This window comes from Rousettus aegyptiacus, unplaced genomic scaffold (genome assembly GCF_014176215.1).
Source record: "Rousettus aegyptiacus isolate mRouAeg1 unplaced genomic scaffold, mRouAeg1.p scaffold_m13_p_9, whole genome shotgun sequence".
NCBI lineage: Eukaryota > Metazoa > Chordata > Mammalia > Chiroptera > Pteropodidae > Rousettus > Rousettus aegyptiacus.
The window spans coordinates 46,290,616-46,309,123 of record NW_023416312.1 but is presented as its reverse complement, the minus strand read 5'-3'; the positions used below and the strand labels follow the sequence as shown (position 1 = coordinate 46,309,123).

General features: G+C 31.9%; 1 protein-coding gene across 11 annotated transcripts in view; it reads right to left on the bottom strand.

Moving 5' to 3' along the window:
- DACH2 (dachshund family transcription factor 2) overlaps positions 1 to 18,508 on the bottom strand; it is a 667,650-nt gene that overhangs the window by 473,575 nt on the left and 175,567 nt on the right. For 7 of the 11 annotated variants that reach the window (XM_036226591.1, XM_036226595.1, XM_036226597.1 and 4 more), the window contains exon 2: positions 12,705 to 12,743. The exons of the other annotated variants lie outside the window; for them this stretch is intronic. In XM_036226591.1, coding sequence (XP_036082484.1) covers positions 12,705 to 12,743 — 39 coding nt within the window. The remainder of the gene's footprint in view (positions 1 to 12,704; positions 12,744 to 18,508) is intronic. 11 annotated transcript variants of the gene reach the window in all.

The window sequence follows — 18,508 nt, the reverse complement described above, 5'->3', positions numbered from 1 at the left end:
TCCTCCCACATTTGTAGTGCTGTACAGAATGGATAATAACTTCACTTGTTTACAAAATTTTTAATTTAATTTTACCAATTATTTTTGCAGTTGCTAGAATTTCACTGTGCTGCTACAAATTTAGTAAACTCAATGGATTTGTTAAGTACAAGGGAAGATTCCCAAATGAAATTTCTGGATTAAAGTAGAAATGTTTGCTTAAAACCCCTTCTTGTAAATGTTTATTTTTAAAGAAGATGGTTATATGTTATATAGGAAAGTTTCAAAATTTCAGGAACATACGCAAAAGAATGTCTTGTCCCACAACTACTCATCTCAATTAAATAAATAACTAGTATATTTGGTTAAAATCTGCAATTAATAATTTAGTGACAATGCCAGTTGATATTCTAAATAGGAAATCTAGTTTTTTAAAGAAAGCAGTAGATTCAGGAAAAAATAGTAAATTCATAAGTCATTATAGTCATAGTACTGCATAATCTAATATTAAACTCTCTTTTCTCCACTCACACATATTTTATACAGCCTTAAAGTCTATACTTCATCTTTTGAGAAGGAATAAAATATTGGGGAGGGGGCAGAATTTCTAACTATCACAGAGTGTGAATAAGAATGGTGCTACAAATTGTTTAACTATCTTTGAAGGATGTCTGTCTCTGAAAATGTGAATGTACCTTTATTACATATAGAGGGTTTTTTTTTAACTAAAGCATTTCTATTTTTCAGTGTTCATGAATTACATAATAGAAAAAGCTTTGCTAGTATGTATCATCCTGAGGTAAATATTAAGAAAGACCCCCACGAACTGATCTTTCCTATTTTCTCACTAACTAACCAACAAGCCTAGAATTTGATTCAAATATTTTTTTACAATTTCCGAAGCTGAATGGGTTCTTCCTAGATTTTAAATAATCACATAGCAATTCTAGGGAGGCTGATAATTTCTCAAAACCAAATATAATAAACATGCTCCAGTTGATTCTCTAAAAAGAGAAGCTGGAAGCAAAAATCTTTACATCTGAGAATACCTATAAAATACATTGTTTTGTAGGGAATTAAACAAAATGGATTCTATGAGCTCCCTATTCCCATTACTTTCTAGACACTACTATACTCACCAAAATATATTGCTTCCCTAATCACAGTTCTACCCCATAACTCCTGTTAATCAACACAAATTATACGTCCAAAGAAAGTAAAAATCCAAAGTAAAATTCCTTTAGTGAGTCTCCTGTGGTTGCACAAGAAGGAGTGACAAAGCACTTCCAACTGCTTCTCAACCCAGCATCTGTAGCCTTAACACTCTAGGGCTCTGAGGGCCTTCTAACAGCCTGTGTTCACAGGTGTTCCTTTTCTTCTAGCATCAGCTCAGTGACTCTGCAGCAGGAATTTTACATCACCACAGTGTCAAGGTGAAAGCTCCAGTGCCCTTATTTGAAAAGGAAATCTGGTCAGTTTAAAGTAACAAAAACTAATTTGAATGCAGCCAGTCATTGGCTGGGAGCATATGCTCAGCAAAACAGAGGCACAAATAAAAAATTGTGGGGTGTTTTGCATAGCCACTTCAAATGTGCATTTCTGGCTGCATTTTGTTACATGAACTCCTAATTTTAAAACAATTTATAAAATATCATAAGCTGCTATATAACACTCGGAGAGAAATAGAAAATAATGTAAGTAATAATAATATAATTCAATTACTCAATAAAAAAAATAGTGAATATATAGGCCTAAATGTCAGGGAAATATGCTAGATACTGGAGATAACAATGGTCAGCAAAGCAAAAGCATGGTGTCCCACCTACATGATGTTTATTAAATTACCACAGCATGTTAGCATTTCCAAAACAATCTTACATACGTTTGCTTATTTTTGCTCTTCACAACAATCTTGTGAGAGATATTCATAAATTCATTTTATGGATGAAAAAACAGAGACTTATGGAGGTGAAGCGATTTGCTTATGGTCATGAGTTAGTTGTTGTTATACTGAGGAATTAAACAAGATTATCTGAACAAAAAGTTTATTTTAATCAAAAAAACAGAAATCTTACATATTATATCCTTTTTAGGTTCCTAGAACAAATTTTTAAATTATAGACTCTGAGACCTGTGGTAAACAAATTTGTTTATTTTTATTTAATCCCATATTTCCCAAACCCAGTGGACCCAAAACTATCCCTGAGGGGAAAAACAAATCCACTCAGAAACTGATGACAAAATAATGTATTGGATACAGGGTGAAGGATGGGTTGCAGAAGGGATATGTTTGTTGGAGAGTTGCACATTATATTTCTAAATCTATGCATGACCATAAATGTGAGGAGTTTCATTCTCTTTTCAATAGATATTATGAGAAAAATGGGCAGATGTGTGTGGTGAGAGAATGAGGCCTATGTGCATTATCCGGATGATGGAAAATTTAGGTACTAACAAGAAAATGACACTGAGAGAATTCCTCTGACTCTCTTTCTTAGCCACCTCCAACACTTGCTTAGGATTGAAAACATCAAAACTTTCCTTAACCAAAACTTTATCTAATGGCCAATTCTAGGACTAGGGTAGAAAACACACAAGATAAGCCTGGGGTAATGCTACAAAAACTTCTAATAAAAATCCACAATCATGGGGTCGTGTAAAAGGTATAGAGGAGCCAACTGAAAGAGTTTCTAATAGCCAATCAGGAAATTTTTAAGTGATGAGTTATTGTAGTATTGTATTATAACCCAAAGTATAAAATAAATACCTATGAGTCTATACAGAAATAAATGTAAGAAAAAAGAAAGAAAGAAAGAAAGAAAGAAAGAAAGAAAGAAAGAAAGAAAGAAAGAAAGAAAGAAAGAAAGAAAGAAAGAAAAGAAAAGAGGGAGGGAGGGAGGGAGGGAGAAGGAAGAAGAAGGAAGAAAAGACTTCCGTCCTGAGAGGAGGAAGGAAGAAGAGAAGAGGGGAGATTCTTCCTCCTTCCTTCCGAAGGAGGAAGGAAGGAAGGAAGGAAGGAAGGGAGAGGCAAATCTCTTACACAGAATTTCAAATAATTTCTGTGGATATTCTGCCTTTAAGAAGGTGAAAGCATAACTTTCCACCACTTAACTGTAAGGTGCATATAGTGACTTTTTTTCATAAACTTCCAAAGTGTACAGTACAGACAGGGAGGGGAGAAAAAGTAACTTCACAGAGTAGAAGCCTGACAAATAGTACATGAGCCAGGTGATCAAGGTCAACCTCAAGAATGATAAGGCATAATAATAATATCTACCCTTGATACGATGTAATAAAAATGGCACTTTTCCTCTGTGGTATTTCTCCCCAAATCCAATTTAACAATAATGAAAACACCAGACAAACCTTAATTGAGAGGCATTCTACAAATACCTAACCTGTACTCCTCAAAACTGTCGAAGTCATTCAAACAAGAAAAGTTTGAGAAACTATCATAGCCAAGAAGATGTGATGACTAAATTTAAGGCAGCATCCTATATCCTGGAACAGAAAAAAACATATTAGGGAAAAACCGAATGAAGTTTGAATGAAGTATAAACTTTAGTGAACAGTAGTGTGTCAATATTGGTTCATTAATTGTGACAAATAGATTCATTAATTGTAAGATGTTAACAACAGGGAAACTGGATACAGGGTGCACGGGAAGTCTCTGTACTATTTTTGCAATTTTTCTGTAAATCTAAAGCTGTTCTAAAATAACTTCACTGAAAGAAAAAAAAACTGCCTCTAACCACCTTTGTGTTAAGCCCAACTTAATTAAAAACTGTATTATCTCTACATGAATTTGAATCCAACGTAGGTCTAAAAATCACAAGAAGTGATTTTTGAAAAGAAAGAGCTGAACAAACATGAAATAAAGAAAGCACAATTTTTAATGCAATCAAAAAGTAAAATATGTATATACCATTTTTAAACGGGCTGTCTCAAAGAGATGTCCCAAATCCCTTTATGCAGTGTTATGAATTCAGTGAGTACTTTATTGTCAAATGTAAATCATAGTTTAAAAATAAAACCATTATCTTCTATATACTTAATATGTTAGATACATCAATTTGTGACTTAATGGGCATTTGTAAATCTCTTGCAGTAGAAAAATATAAAATTGCAATTTTTGTTATTTAAGCTAATTTTATGTTTAAGCAGCATAACCATACAAATCTGTCAACCAACAGTAATAAACTATTTGGCAATAACTAATCATTTAAAATAAAAATGTATGGGGTAAAAGAGATCAAATATGTAGTGACATAAAGAAATCTATCTATGGGATGTAAACACATAGTGTAAATATATATATATATATATATATATATATATATATATATATATATGCTTTACTGTTAAAATGCACAGCTGCAACTTATTGGATTTTGTTAACCAGTGTCGCTATAATAAATAAATTAATTAATTAACTAATTAATTAATGATAAAATTAAAATGTCCAAATCTTTTGATTTTTACTAAATAAAATATCTAAAAATATTTGTTTATATATTTAAATAATATTGTCCATAGGAAATACAAATCAGTTCAAAATGTTTTAAACTCTCCTAATTGCAACAAATAACATGGCTGCTGTTATTAAAAATGTGGAACACTATATATAAAATGATCTAGCACTTTTTATCATAAATTATGAATAATATACCACTTACATGAATCTATTGATTCAGCTACATATATTTTTACATTTCAGTTTTCTAACGGGTTTATTTTAAAACAATTTTTTAAAAATCATTTTTAAATGATTTATAGCTTAATCATTTTATTCTTTCTCACTTTTAGGCATTTGAATAACTTAAAAAATAAAAACTCCAAATAATAATCCAAAATAGCAGCAGATCTTCAAAGTGATGGGAGGAGAAGAACCCTTTTAGCAAGTATATTCTTTGTATTGAAAACAGTGTTATCTAAAACAGAATCAGGGCATATCTTTAGGGCACTTCACCTGTATCTGATGGATTTTAGAGAACGTTGCTACAAAACATAATTCCTTTAAGGATTACAAACCAAAAAACAGTCATTTTGACACAGTAGTCCCATTTCTTCACATTAATTTGTAGCATTCATCAAGATGTATTACAAACCCTACAAATTTAGGAACAATTCACTGCCTTTTCAAATGTATTCATACTGGGTCTTAGAATCAGCTCCGTTTTAGCAACTAATTAGTTACACTGACAAACTTAAGAATAAGGCTACACAATTTTAGAAAATGTCACCACTCTCTGTAAATTAGTGATATATTCCCTATTGCACAATAATAGGTGGTTATCAACCTTTTCTCTTAATCTTGTCTCAGTCATTTGGTTAGATCTACCTTGTGTCTTCTAGGGAAATTCATGGTCTGTCAGCCTATACCCTGGTATCTACATGTATTAATATTTCATCAGTCCCTTCATTTTCACATAACTAGGGAACTCTTCTAAGTTTAAAAGACAGATTTCACCTGAACATTCAAACAAGTATTCTACTATAAAAGTGTTTTTCTTCCATTATTCCATTTTCCTTTATATTAAAGAAACACATAGCCTGAGACCTAATGTATTGCACCTTCACATTATTAAATGCAACATGCAGAACATTACATTGTTATGTACACATAGCCAAGAAATTTTAGTATTCACAGGATTATGGTAATTAAGTCTTTCTTCACTTTGGGTGATATGACACTTGCTTGACTATAATGTCACTCCACTTAAAGTCTGTGCAAACAACATTATCTTAGTTACTCTGCATTACGTTTCCAACTGTGAGCAAAATTACAAGGTCAATGTGGACAAGAATGTAGGTAATCCCAAGGAAACACAGTTTTCAATAAGCAAAAAGGAATATTTCCTATACTAATATTATACTATTATTATCTAGATGCCATCCATAGCAAAGTGCATAGGTAGGTATTCTTGCAGACAGTGGTAAAGACAAAAAGTGTCCATAATTTTGATATTTTGTGGATAAAAGATAAATGTTGTTTGCCAAGGCTTCCTTCAGGCTAACAAAAGTGTCAGTACTCAATAAGGAGTAGTACATGGAACAACTTTAAATGGTTTTGTAAATAAATATCTGTTAACTTCTCAAATACAAATAATACTTTTTAGAAACTCAGATGATAAAGGCAATACAACAATGCTTATATTTTTTCCTTTCTTGTTTTTTTTGTAAATATTCAACAACCATAATATTTACTTTTTTTAAAAAAAGTAGAGAGTACTGATTTTCCAATAGTTTTGTCAGCCACTTAGTGTATTATGCCCAGGAAGTGCTGTCTTAAAAATGCTCTGACCTATAAAAACTAGCTTAAAGGCTTTGGAGTATCTTTTACTTTAAGTAATTTATTTAGTGCTTATTGAAAAAGTTAAAAAAGAAAATCTGATTAAATCATCTCCACATATGATAAGTAGGAACTGGCCACAAATAATCTAGATTAACTTGGCACAAGTTCCTCTTCACTGAAAGTAGAAGTGATCCAGTAAGCAAATAGTGGTTTTCAGAGTATGATTAAACCATAAAACAGGGTGCCAATTTTTAAAAATAACAGTGGAAGTCCTTAAATATGTGCCTCTTAGTCAGTTCACAAATAGATCAAAGTGGGTGAAAACCCTCAAAAGCAATGTATGTGGGATTCCCTAGGCTTATTGTCACATTTGGACAATGAGGTAAACATATGTGAACTGTATTAATCTGAAGATCATCTGAGAAAAGTGTGTGAACAACAATTTTCTTGTAATATCTAAAATTAAAACTTTGTAGGAGGTCAATTCACTTTCTAGAAATGCCACAGACAAAAACTTTCTTCAGGACTATATAAAAGGAGAAGCTCCTAAAAATGTCTTCATCATAAGAGATTAACTCATTTCTACTTTGTTTGCCAGAATTGCCACTTTCCATAAGCAGAAGCATCACTAAAAACATAACTATGTTCAATGTCCACATAGGTAAAATTTTCTTTTTAAAAGTCATTGAAAGTAATAGGTATTCTGTGCTAGAGAGATTATATTTGTGTGTGTGAATGTATGTGAGTGTGTTTATGTGATATATTTGCAATTCTGAAGGTTTATATAACATCAGTTTCAACTGAATCCCTATTATACTTTAGTTTCTTATTAGACGGAATCCTAACTAAGTATTCCTTCTAGTACACATAGAATCTAAGAAACCCTGCAAGCTCTTTGTTAAATCTCGGGGTAAAGATCCAGATTTTCCTAATCAAAAGACTCTGCAAACACCAAATCCAATTACTTACTCCCATTATCCAAAAAGAAATGCAGATTATACAGAATAGGCAACCTGAGTCTTCCCTCTTCTTTAAGTAGTTACATACAGCACCATAAAAGTACTGTTGGAATCAAACCTTAAGTGAACTGAAAATATTGACTATTCTCTTCTCTGTATCTGAAATGCGCATTAAAAAATCTTGAAAAGAAACCTAAAGTCATAACAAATAGTGGTTGAGTTTTCATCGTATTTCAGCAATTGTAATGTGAAGTGTCAGAGTGGAAAACATTGAAAATGAATTCAAGATGGCATATTGCCACTGTCTAGACCAATAATACTGAGATCCTGCTCCAACCTTCTACCCATTTCCCACCCCCAAATGTCCTTGAATTAAGAGAAACACAACAATAAATAAGAAAACTTATGGTCTTAACTAAGCCAGAGAGTGTTACAACAGCTTTCACAAATTGATAAAATTCAATTTTGTCTTTATGTTTTATGCACAATAAGTAAATTATAGATTCAAGGAAAAGGAAAGATATGTATCATAGATCAAAGTTTATAGTATGTCTCTAAGAGATTGCTTGGTCCAACATTCTAATTTTATAGGTGCAACAACTGAAGTCCCTAGCCACAGAGTTATTTGTAAGTTTTTTTTTCAATTTATCGATTTAAATTAGTTTCAAGTATATAGTACATTGGTTAAACATCTATATAGTTCATAAAACGATTCCCCCAATTGCTCCCTCTCTCCCCTGGGCCTCCACCTAGCAATCATATTAATGCTAACTGCATTTACAGGGTTGTTTTAAGTTCATGAACTTCTGGCTCTTTTTCCAGAGCTCTTCTTGCCATTCTATCTCATCAAATGAGAGATTTTATGGGAAAGTACATTGCAAACTAGAAAATACTTAACAAATTTTAAGTACTATCCTTATTTTATCTGAACTACATATGTTTTAAAATGAAGAATCATGACACAAATAGTATCAGTAAACATTGTTATGTACACTAAGTAATAAGAATTAATGTTCCAACTATATGTATACTCATGAAAGAGAATCAATAGTTTTTTTCTTCTAAGAATTGTTTGTTAAAAATATCTACTATACCAGCCATAATAGGCATTTCTGTGTAATGCTAGAGGGAGTGTAAATCAGAACAGCTTTAGAATACAATTCGGCAATAACTATTAAAGTTGAAGATGTACCTAGCCCACAACTCGACAATTTCACTTCAAGGTTTATAACCCAGAGAAATTATCCCATGTAGACACAAGAAAAATGATGTCTATTACAGCACTCTTTGTAACAACAAAAGATTGGAAATAACCTAAACATCTATCAATTAGTAAAGAATAATCAAACTGTGGTATACTCATACAATGAAATAGTATAATGGACAATTAAAAAATAAATAAATTAGATCTACATGTATCAACCTGGATAAATCTTCAAAAATATGAAAATGATTACAAAAAGATTGTATAGTTTCAAACCATTTAAGTACACTTTAAAAACACAAAAATTAATACTGATATTTACACATATAATAAAAAACCCACAGCAATAATACACACCAATTTTAATATAGCGATTACCTCTAATGAATGGTGGAGTAGAAAGGAAATTAGTGTTAGTCATATCATTAATGCTTACAGATACATCTTTAAAAAATGAGTAATGAATCAAATGAAGCAAAATGTAGGCCTGGTTATTGACCCACAGTTGTCTCTCTTTATTTCCTGCTCTTTCTATTTAATTTAAAATTAAACTTGATAATTTATTACACAATAAACATGATGCTACCAAGTTGAATTCAGAATAGAAGTGTCATTTTTCAACAAGTCAGAAGATATGCATAATTAAATGTGATGGTTTGGTAATTAGTATGATTACAGTTGTCAGGTTATGACATATATTAGTCCAAAATATATGAGCTTTAAAATTAGACCGCCTTGATTCAAATGCTGGCTCTGGTATGTGTAGGCTGCATGGCCTTAAATAAGTCACTTAACCTTCTCTGTGCCTCAGTATCATCATCCATAACACATGGGTCACAATAACAGTACCTGCCTTGTAGGATTGTTATGATGATTAAATAAATTAATAAATGGAAAATCATCTGGGATATCACATGTGAAAAGTGTTAGCTATTATGATGTTCTAATAACAAAAAGTATTAGTTGTTCACCAAAGTTTATCCTGAAATACTTTATTTATATGTCTATGCTGTTCGAATACATCAAATAATCACTCATTTTTTAAATTTTCTACTTTGAGGAGTAACCAATTAACGAAGAATCACTAGTTATCAAAGTTTTTAGGGAAGAGTTTAATTTATCAGTTCATCCCTGTCACACAACAGATTATTTGTGGTCAAAACTATCTGAAGATCTAAAAAAGGCAGCGCTGTCCACCCAAATTTTATTTAAGTAAACATCAGCTGTTTTTCACATTGTCTTATGTGTTGACCAGTTGTCCAACAATTTCTCGTCTTTCAGGTGTCTGTGTTAAACTTGCGATCAGAATAATTTGTCAACAAATGATATTTTTTCTTAGTTCAGGATTTGAGATTTTGCATTCTTTTCTCTTTCTTTTTCACTTTCCTTTTTTTTTAAGTCCTCTGATAAGTTTCTCATCGGAAATGACAATGTTAACTTACTATCCTGACTAAGGATTTATGGTGCACATTGTATGGGTCATTAAAGCAGGTTTAACAGTGGGTGTTTTTCTTTTTTTTCTTTTTTCTTTTTTTTCTAGAGACATAGGAATTTAATTGTTTCCTTTTTAGATAAATATGCTCTTGGATTGCCAGTGATGAAAGGGGCATACAGATGTCAAAAGGATTGTAGCACAGTGAGATTATGTGCTAAGGTCTAGGGCAGGACAGACAAACAAGCAAAGTCTCAGATCAGTCAGTTAGTTCTTAATAAAATCTCAGATGACCAACTTTTGTTTTATCTTTGCCAATGCCTATCAAAAGTTCAAATGAAGTTTTGTTGTGTTAACTACTTACATTTCTCTTATTTCTTATTTTAACCATTTGTAAAAATAAAGGAAGTCCACTAGGTAAAATTTAGAAAGTGTTTAAAGACAAGCCAATTTAAAGAAAAAAAAGGTACATCCTATATACATGGCTTTCTTCCTATTAAAGCACCGTTAATTTGGCTTTAAATAGAAGCCTTAATTATGTGACAGAACATATTCTCTTTTGTACATGGCAGTAATGATCTTTCATACTGTGTTTCATTGATAAATATGAAAACAAAAATTCATAATTTTATCTTAACTTTCTAACCGTTTTAAAGGAAAACTATCTTGGCTATTTCCATCATGTGAAAAACATCAAAAACCGTATAACCACTATTTTGAATACCAGGAGAATTATTTACAAGCACTATACTTATAATTTATTTACTTTATATGGATTTTCTGTCTCAAGATCTTCAGGTGCATTTATAACATACTGTTTTTTTTTTTTTTAATTGCAGTACCTAGAGGATTTACCATTTAAAGCAGAGGTCGATATTTGCCTGCACTGTGTTTTTTGTTGTTGTTGTTGTTGTTGTTGTTGTTGCTTTGTTTTGTTTTGTTTTGTTGTTTTGCTTTTTAATTAGTTAGTTACCAACATTTAAGAATTAGGTAAATTCCTAAAATCCAGTTCATATAAAAATTCGGTTTCCTGGCTTCTCTTAAAGAGTCAGATCTCAACAATATTGGGCCTTTATTCACACATGGTAGCAATCAGCTGAGCTAATAGCTGGCAACTTTGGTAGGAATATATACTCTATAGGTCACCATAGTCCTTACTATTCCCTATTACTTACAGTCTTTTATTAAATTATGAACCTTGCCTCTATAGGCATTAGAGTTTGAGACTCTCCTGTTTCTCTGTAGTTTTTGGGACTGAATCAGGACATTTACTTTTAAAAACATTTCATGGTTTTTCTTAGATTACAGTAAATCTAAAAATTCATTACATATATATGTACATATGTAATGTGTTATAATTGATCTATAAATAAATGCATACAGTTACAAACTATTGTTATGCTTAATTTACAAAGTTGACATTAGTTGCATGTCATTTCTCTAGGAAAATAAAAGTAAAATAAAAGTCAATTTTAATGCCTAAATTAAATTGCCTTCCTATAAAATCTAAAACACTTACTTTCAATATCCTAAACCTAAACTCAAAACTTAATCCATTTAAATTTTTTCAGTTAATATTCATTAATGAAATTTAATAGATTCCAGTCACCCCGGCATTGAAGTCACAGTCTAACAAAAATGTTTGGCACTTAAGGAGGCACATTCACTGATTCAGGTCATTTGGGTATTATTTAGTGTGCATGATACTTAAGGGTAATATTTAATATAGGAAATATTCCAGATATTAGAAACACCACCATAGTGATTTTTATTTTCTATGTCGAAAACCCAGTGTGGTCCCCAACTCCCCCACAATTCTGTGACATTTTTCTTGTAGAAACATATGGATAAATCATGAATCAAGAGAAGCCCTGGAGGAAGGGGGAAAGTCACTGAAAGGTTATTTAATCTCAGTAGTCTGTGTGGAAGAGAAAAGGGGGCACTATTGCTAGGCAATATCGAAATATACTTTAGTATCATGGGTTGCTTTCCTTCGCCCTTACCTCTCTGAGTTACTGCCTATTTTTTCCCCATTACAATCTAAATGGTTTAAGACCTCAAGCAATATGGTCTCTCAGATTGCAATTTAACTGAAACTGTCACAGATATTTTAGGAAATTTCAAGCTTCTTAGACTTCGAAATATTTTTAAAAATATATTTTCAGAAGAAAAATATTTTTAAATATTTAGAAACTACTAGCATGTCTACAAAATATATCTTGCCTAATGCTTAGAACAACTCCAAAAGATTAGAAGAACTGTGTTTTTTTTTCTCTTATTGCTGTAGCACACTTAATAGCCTGTGCTGCCCTGCAAAAGTGAATGTACCTTCCTAAGCATTTCAGAGTCGTGGGGTGGGTTAATTACTTCCCCATTATTTTACACAGGTGTCAAAGTTTTTATGACAGTGACCCTCCCTCAACCCCCATCAACTTGGAAGCCTTTCCCTAGCATCTGCTTCAGTTTCCAGGGAAGGAGTTGCACTCTATAGCTAGAAATCATCTCCCCACTGCATGGTCCTGGAATCCACTCCCAGTTAACAGGTATGAATGGTTACTAACTGGCAATAGTGAACCATGGAGACCCCAACCAACTAGAAACCTCAAATGATAGACAGGTTCTAATTAGCCATAGCCATTTGGACTTCATTTTTTTTAATTATTAACTAATTATTAAGCAAGATTCAACAACTGTTGCTGAAAATTTTTAGTGGCTCTGCTTTCCTACCTTAGTTAATATAGTACAGGGAACCAAATTGTTGAAGTTGGGCTGAATCTGTACAGGCTCCAGGACATTCCCAGGAAGTTGATTTTAAAAAAATAAATACATAAATACCTGTTAACAGCTTGTTTTCTTGTCATTTGCCTCTTCCTTCTAAAAGGAGAGTATAGCAAAAAATAAATAAATAAAACTGGTTAATTGAGAGTTCTGGTTACTTAGCTTCCAATTAATCAAGCCTTAATTATATTTCACACACAAAAAAAATCTTCTTAAACTCTGCAGAAATTTTAGATAGGTTACATACAATGAAACACCAGTAGAGAAGAGTACAAAGAAGGTAGGAAGCCTGGATTGATGTTAGATAATATCTTAAATATATAGATGATGTTATTACATTTCCAGTGTAATCCCACACTGATTAAAGAATAATGTGAAATGTCATGTTGTTTAGGGATTTTCTATAGACGAAGGCAATAAAATAAGGTTATAGATGTCTGTTGAAGAAAATGGCCTTGGGTCGTAGCAATTCCCAAAAAGATTCAGCAATATCGTGTCTTTTCCCTTTCTCTCAAGATCCTTCTTTCCCATCCCATTGGGTATTCCAATACGTTTTAGGGGGGAAAATATCCCCTTCCAGATTTTTTGTATTTTTTATTTGGCCAACAGAATAATAAAAGTAAGCCAATATCAATGTTGTGCTTTAATTTCCTAAACATGGAGCCATTAAACACACAGCTCACTCTATACTTACTTCTGGAGTAACACTAAACTATCTTACATCTTCCCCCAAAGGGTTACACACGTGCGCACATGCACACACACACACACACAAACACACATGCATGCACACATAAACATACTGTCATACAAACATCCACACAAAATAAGTTAAGCACATATAAAAAAACAATGAAAACTCCCACATAATTAGCTTAGTAAAACAACCATTCTTTCCACTAGTATAATATTTTCAGGAACAATGAAATCTAAATTGCCACGCTACAAAAAAAAAAACTATAAGGATTATAATTTGGCTGTTTTGAACCTAGGGTACTTCTACTTAGTATAGAAATGGGAACTTCCCTATAATGCCCACTATGAATATATACATTTGACTCTTCATTTCTTTATAATTTATTCTTCTAATAGCCTTTTTTTTTGGTAAAAGTTTCCTTTCAGTTTGTGTGTGTGTGTGTGTTTGTTTGTTTGTTTTTGAAAGGCAACTGCTTCCCTACTGAAAGGTCTGCAGAAAAATGTTTAAATAAACCACAAATGCAAACATATATTTGGGATTGCTGTGGAAAGGAGGTGAGAATGAAAAAAAGAGCCTTTTTTTCATCTACTTTTGTGTTCTGTCATCTAACTGACAGAACTATTTGATTTTGCTTTATAGTTCACACACTCAATCTGTTTTGAAATGACACTTACTTAAAGTAAAATATACTTATACATACTAAGTGAATGCTAATGCATACTTCCTTGATCCAGTGTGCTATATATATCACTAGACTGGAGGACATTTCTCTCCTTTTACCAAAGATTCTCTTCTTTTTTACTAAAGAAATTTTGTGAACTCAACAGAATTTTTTTAGCTATCATCATATGTATATAAATATGCTAAGTTCAAAAAATAAAAAAAAATCATTTAAATCTTCCATAACCTGAACTTCACAAATTATTTAAGCCCAGACTTTAAAATTACCAAATACTGAAATATTCTTGTTAGTATTATACAATAAATATATTTGTTTGTGAGTTAACTGTCTTTTGCTAAGGATTTAAAACTTAGGAGTTTGCCTTGACTTTTGAAAATTTTTAATTTGTCTTGTCAAATGTGAGACTATATTTTACAATACTGCCTAATTGTAGCTGTAACTCTAGGACTTTAGAAACTGTAAGTTAACTACATATACTTTATTTTTGACATTTGAAATAAAATGTGACTTCTACACTTCTGCACTTGTTCCTCTTGCGATGTCAACTCATTTATTTTAGATTTTCTTGTACTTTGTCAAATAATCAAAATTTTGGAAAATTTGACTGAATAAGCAAATCTCACAAATATTAACAGCTCAGTATAGAACAGCTCTCATCAGGATTGCCTGGAGTTGGCCTAGAATGTTTCATATCCCCGCCAATACCTCTTTGTCTCCTAAAATAGTATTCTGCTGCCTCTCCCCAATTCTGTCTGGCTATAAAACTAAAATCATTAACAAAGTGCCTAAAATTTACTAAAACTTATCTTTGTGGCTGAAATATATATAGTCTCCACAACATTCTTACAAAAGCACTGGAAAAATGGGATTACACATCAAAAAACATTGGCTTAGATACTATACTCAATATACCACTGCCATCATTTGAATGATTATCAACCAAGGTCTTACAACATATAGTGATGAGTAATTAGGGTCTCTCCTCAGGTTACCAGCTCCAATCATCATAATTTTTCACTGAATTAAGACACTGATTATCTTTATTATATGGAGACATTCCCCTAACATATGAATTACTACTAGAGGTGATTCTGCTCTGGCTGAGATCCAAAACCTGAGTAATTAAAAGCAGGCTATATTTTAAATTTATCAAGATCATTTTTATCCTGTACCACTGATAAATAAATTTGCACATTTTAATTTTTCTAACTTGTAGTACATGAATGCAAGTCCACAAAGTTAATGGCAATAATTGCTACCTAGCTTTCCCTTCTCTGATTGGAATCAGTTTAGTAGAGAAATCAGAGATATAAAATTCTTATTTTTTAAACCTAATCTTAGACCATAAAATCACATTTAATAATAGAGAAACAGCATGCAAAACATATGACAAGGCAATAAAATACCACAAAGAAGTCCAGTTAAGAACTCACAGACCATTAAATTTAAGTATTTTAAGTCATTTTGAAGTTTAAAATTCACTATTGAATATCACATAGTAAGTCCTATCTCTGATGTGAAAGTAACTAATTTTTCACATGGTAAATTACTTAAAACAGAGAATTTTAAATATATGGTCAACCTTTTAGATGATCTATTCCAATGGATTTCGAACTAGACTCTAAAAGAACTTCCGGAAAATGCTGGTGAGCGGTAGAAGGAAAAACAAGAGGGAGCCATCCCTTTTGATCCTGTTAATTAGTGAAGCTCTTCTTTTTCCTATGTGATGTATTGAGTGTTTGAACTGCTTGGGTTTACTACCCACCAACACTACCATTTATCAAATTTGAAAATTAGCCCCTGAGATGTTTAATTATTTGACCAAGGTTACATAGAAAATTAGTGTCAGAGTTCTTCAGACTCCTAATTCACACTACTGCCTTTTGAATTTGTCACCCTGCTTCCTCTACTGTATATGAGGGGACCACTTTTTTAACCCTCCACCAAAGATAATAATATCTGTTATATCCTTATGGAAACATAATAAAGTCACTAGATATGCATTTAAATAGTAGAAGAAACAAGAAAAAATCCATGGCTCCTTTGATCTCTAAGCCAGTGCTCTTTCTACACTACACTTCTTTTATTTTCTTTTTAATTGTTTATTTAACTGTAGTTGGCATAAAATACTATATTAGTTTTAGGTGTACAATAAAGTGATGCAACATTTATATACCTTGTCATGTGATCTTTTAAAGTAGAGGCTCGAAACTGGCAAACCAGTCTGCCCAGAACTTTGAAAATCTGAAAATTTTAAGTGAACTCTAAACTTATAGCAGGTTCTCTAAAACAAAAACAAAAACAAAAACAAACACACACACACACACGCAATAAGAAGATACTGGTCCCACGTACTTACTGTCTCAGCACAACTAGATGGATTAGAGAAGCAATGTCTACCCATAGACAGAGCACACACTCTTCTGTTTCTTATAGGTCCCATAAATTCCTACGATCTTACACTTGGTCTTCTAAATGAATTTATGTTATCTTGCTGACTCAAGTATAAATTCCATTTTTATAGCCTGTATTTTAAATTTTGCAGGTATAATTTTTTCAATTTTCCCCCCAAAAATGTGAGACATCTGGAAACTTTCATAAGAATGTATGCTATTTATTGAGGTTACACTAAAAGTGCTAGATTGTTTATCTACCTGAAAAGTCATATGCATTTTATTCAGTGGAGAAATCAAAGCCTTTGACCCTTGACCATTTTACTATTTTTTTTACATCCGGAAAAGTACCTAAATCAAATTGTGTTAAATGAAAATAGATTCATTAAAAATAAACTTTGATTACACTCAGAGAAACAATATAATTCAATCAGACATTCAATCAGAGTAGCAGCCATAAATTTAGCATTCCAAAAGATCAATAAAATGTTTCCTATTGCTTGATATCTATATACGTTGTGAAATGATTGTACACCTTAAATATATACAATTTTATTTGACAATTATTCTTCAACAAAGGTGGAAAAAATACATCCTATACTTTGAAATGGGAGTCAGCTATTAACTTAGCATATACTGCCATATATGGGGGACTAATAAATTAGGCTTTAGTTGTTCCTTACACAGACGAGATCTTTTAATCACATAATTTGGTGTTCTGGCCCAATACAATAAACAAAATATTGATTTGAGAACAAATGTAATTATATGACATGAGTCAAGCACTGATCCACCCCTCCCCCCAACATTACAAGTAGAGGATAAACAGCCAGTAAACAGGTGTTAATAAAACTCTTATAGGTTCTCTTTGGGGACATTACTAAATCATGTTAACTGTTGCATTTCACTGTTGGAGTTTTTAGGGAGTTTTCCTTACTCTTAGCTAACAACTTATTCATTTTATATCCCAACTCTCACGCCATAGCAGCTATTATAAAGCTATTTAAACTTGTTAGGAATCTTGGAATTCCTTTGACAAGCATATATGTTAAAAGAAAAAAATGAACTAAAAGTAGCTTTCATTATAAAAGTATAAAAAATAAAAGCTGGATTATTTTGAGCTATGTAAGTTTCCAGAGAGCATCCAAACAATTGATCACTTAAGTTTCCAAAAGCATGTTCTTCTGATTGAAGGCCAAAAATTAAAACTGTCATTTCCCTCCTTTCAGAAGTTTTTTTCCTAGAATTATTTAGGAATAACAAAAACTTTGATCATTTTAAATATCTGCTTCTGAATTTTTCCAAACAAAGAAGAATTAACTCTTATTCTTCTCAAATTAATCTAAAAACTCCAAGAGGAGGAAAGCATCTCAAGCTCATTTTATGAGTCCCCCATTACCCTTATTCCAAAACCAAAGATATTACAAAAAAAGAAATTTATAGACCAATATCTCTGATGAATATAGATGTAAACATCCTCAACAAAATATTAACAAACTAAATTCATCAAGACATTAAAAAGAGCATACAACATGATCAAGTGGGAGTTAATCCTAGGATGCAAGGTTGGTTCAATATCCACAAATCAATTAATGTGATAGACCACATTTACAAATCAAAAAATAAAAACCATATGATCATATCAATAGATGCAGAAAAAGCATTCGTAAAAATCCACCATCCACTTATGATAAAAACTCTCAGCAAAGTGGGAGTAAAGGGAACATACATCAACATTATAAAGGCCATATACAACAAACACACAATTAATATTATACTCAGTGGGGAAAATCTAAAACAATTTTCTTTAAGATCAGAAACAAAGCAAGGATGACCACTTTTGCCTCTTTTATTCAACATAGTATTGGAAATCCTAGCCAGAGCAATCAGACAGGAAAGAGAAATGAAAAGAATCCAAATTGGGAAGAAAGAAGTAAAACTGCCATTATTTGCAGATGACATGATACTGTAGAGAACCTTAAAGGTCCCACCAAAAAAAAACTGTTAGAAATGATAAATGAATTCAGTAAAGTAGCAGGATACAAAATTAATCAGTTGCATTTTTATATAGCAATAATGAAAAATTCAG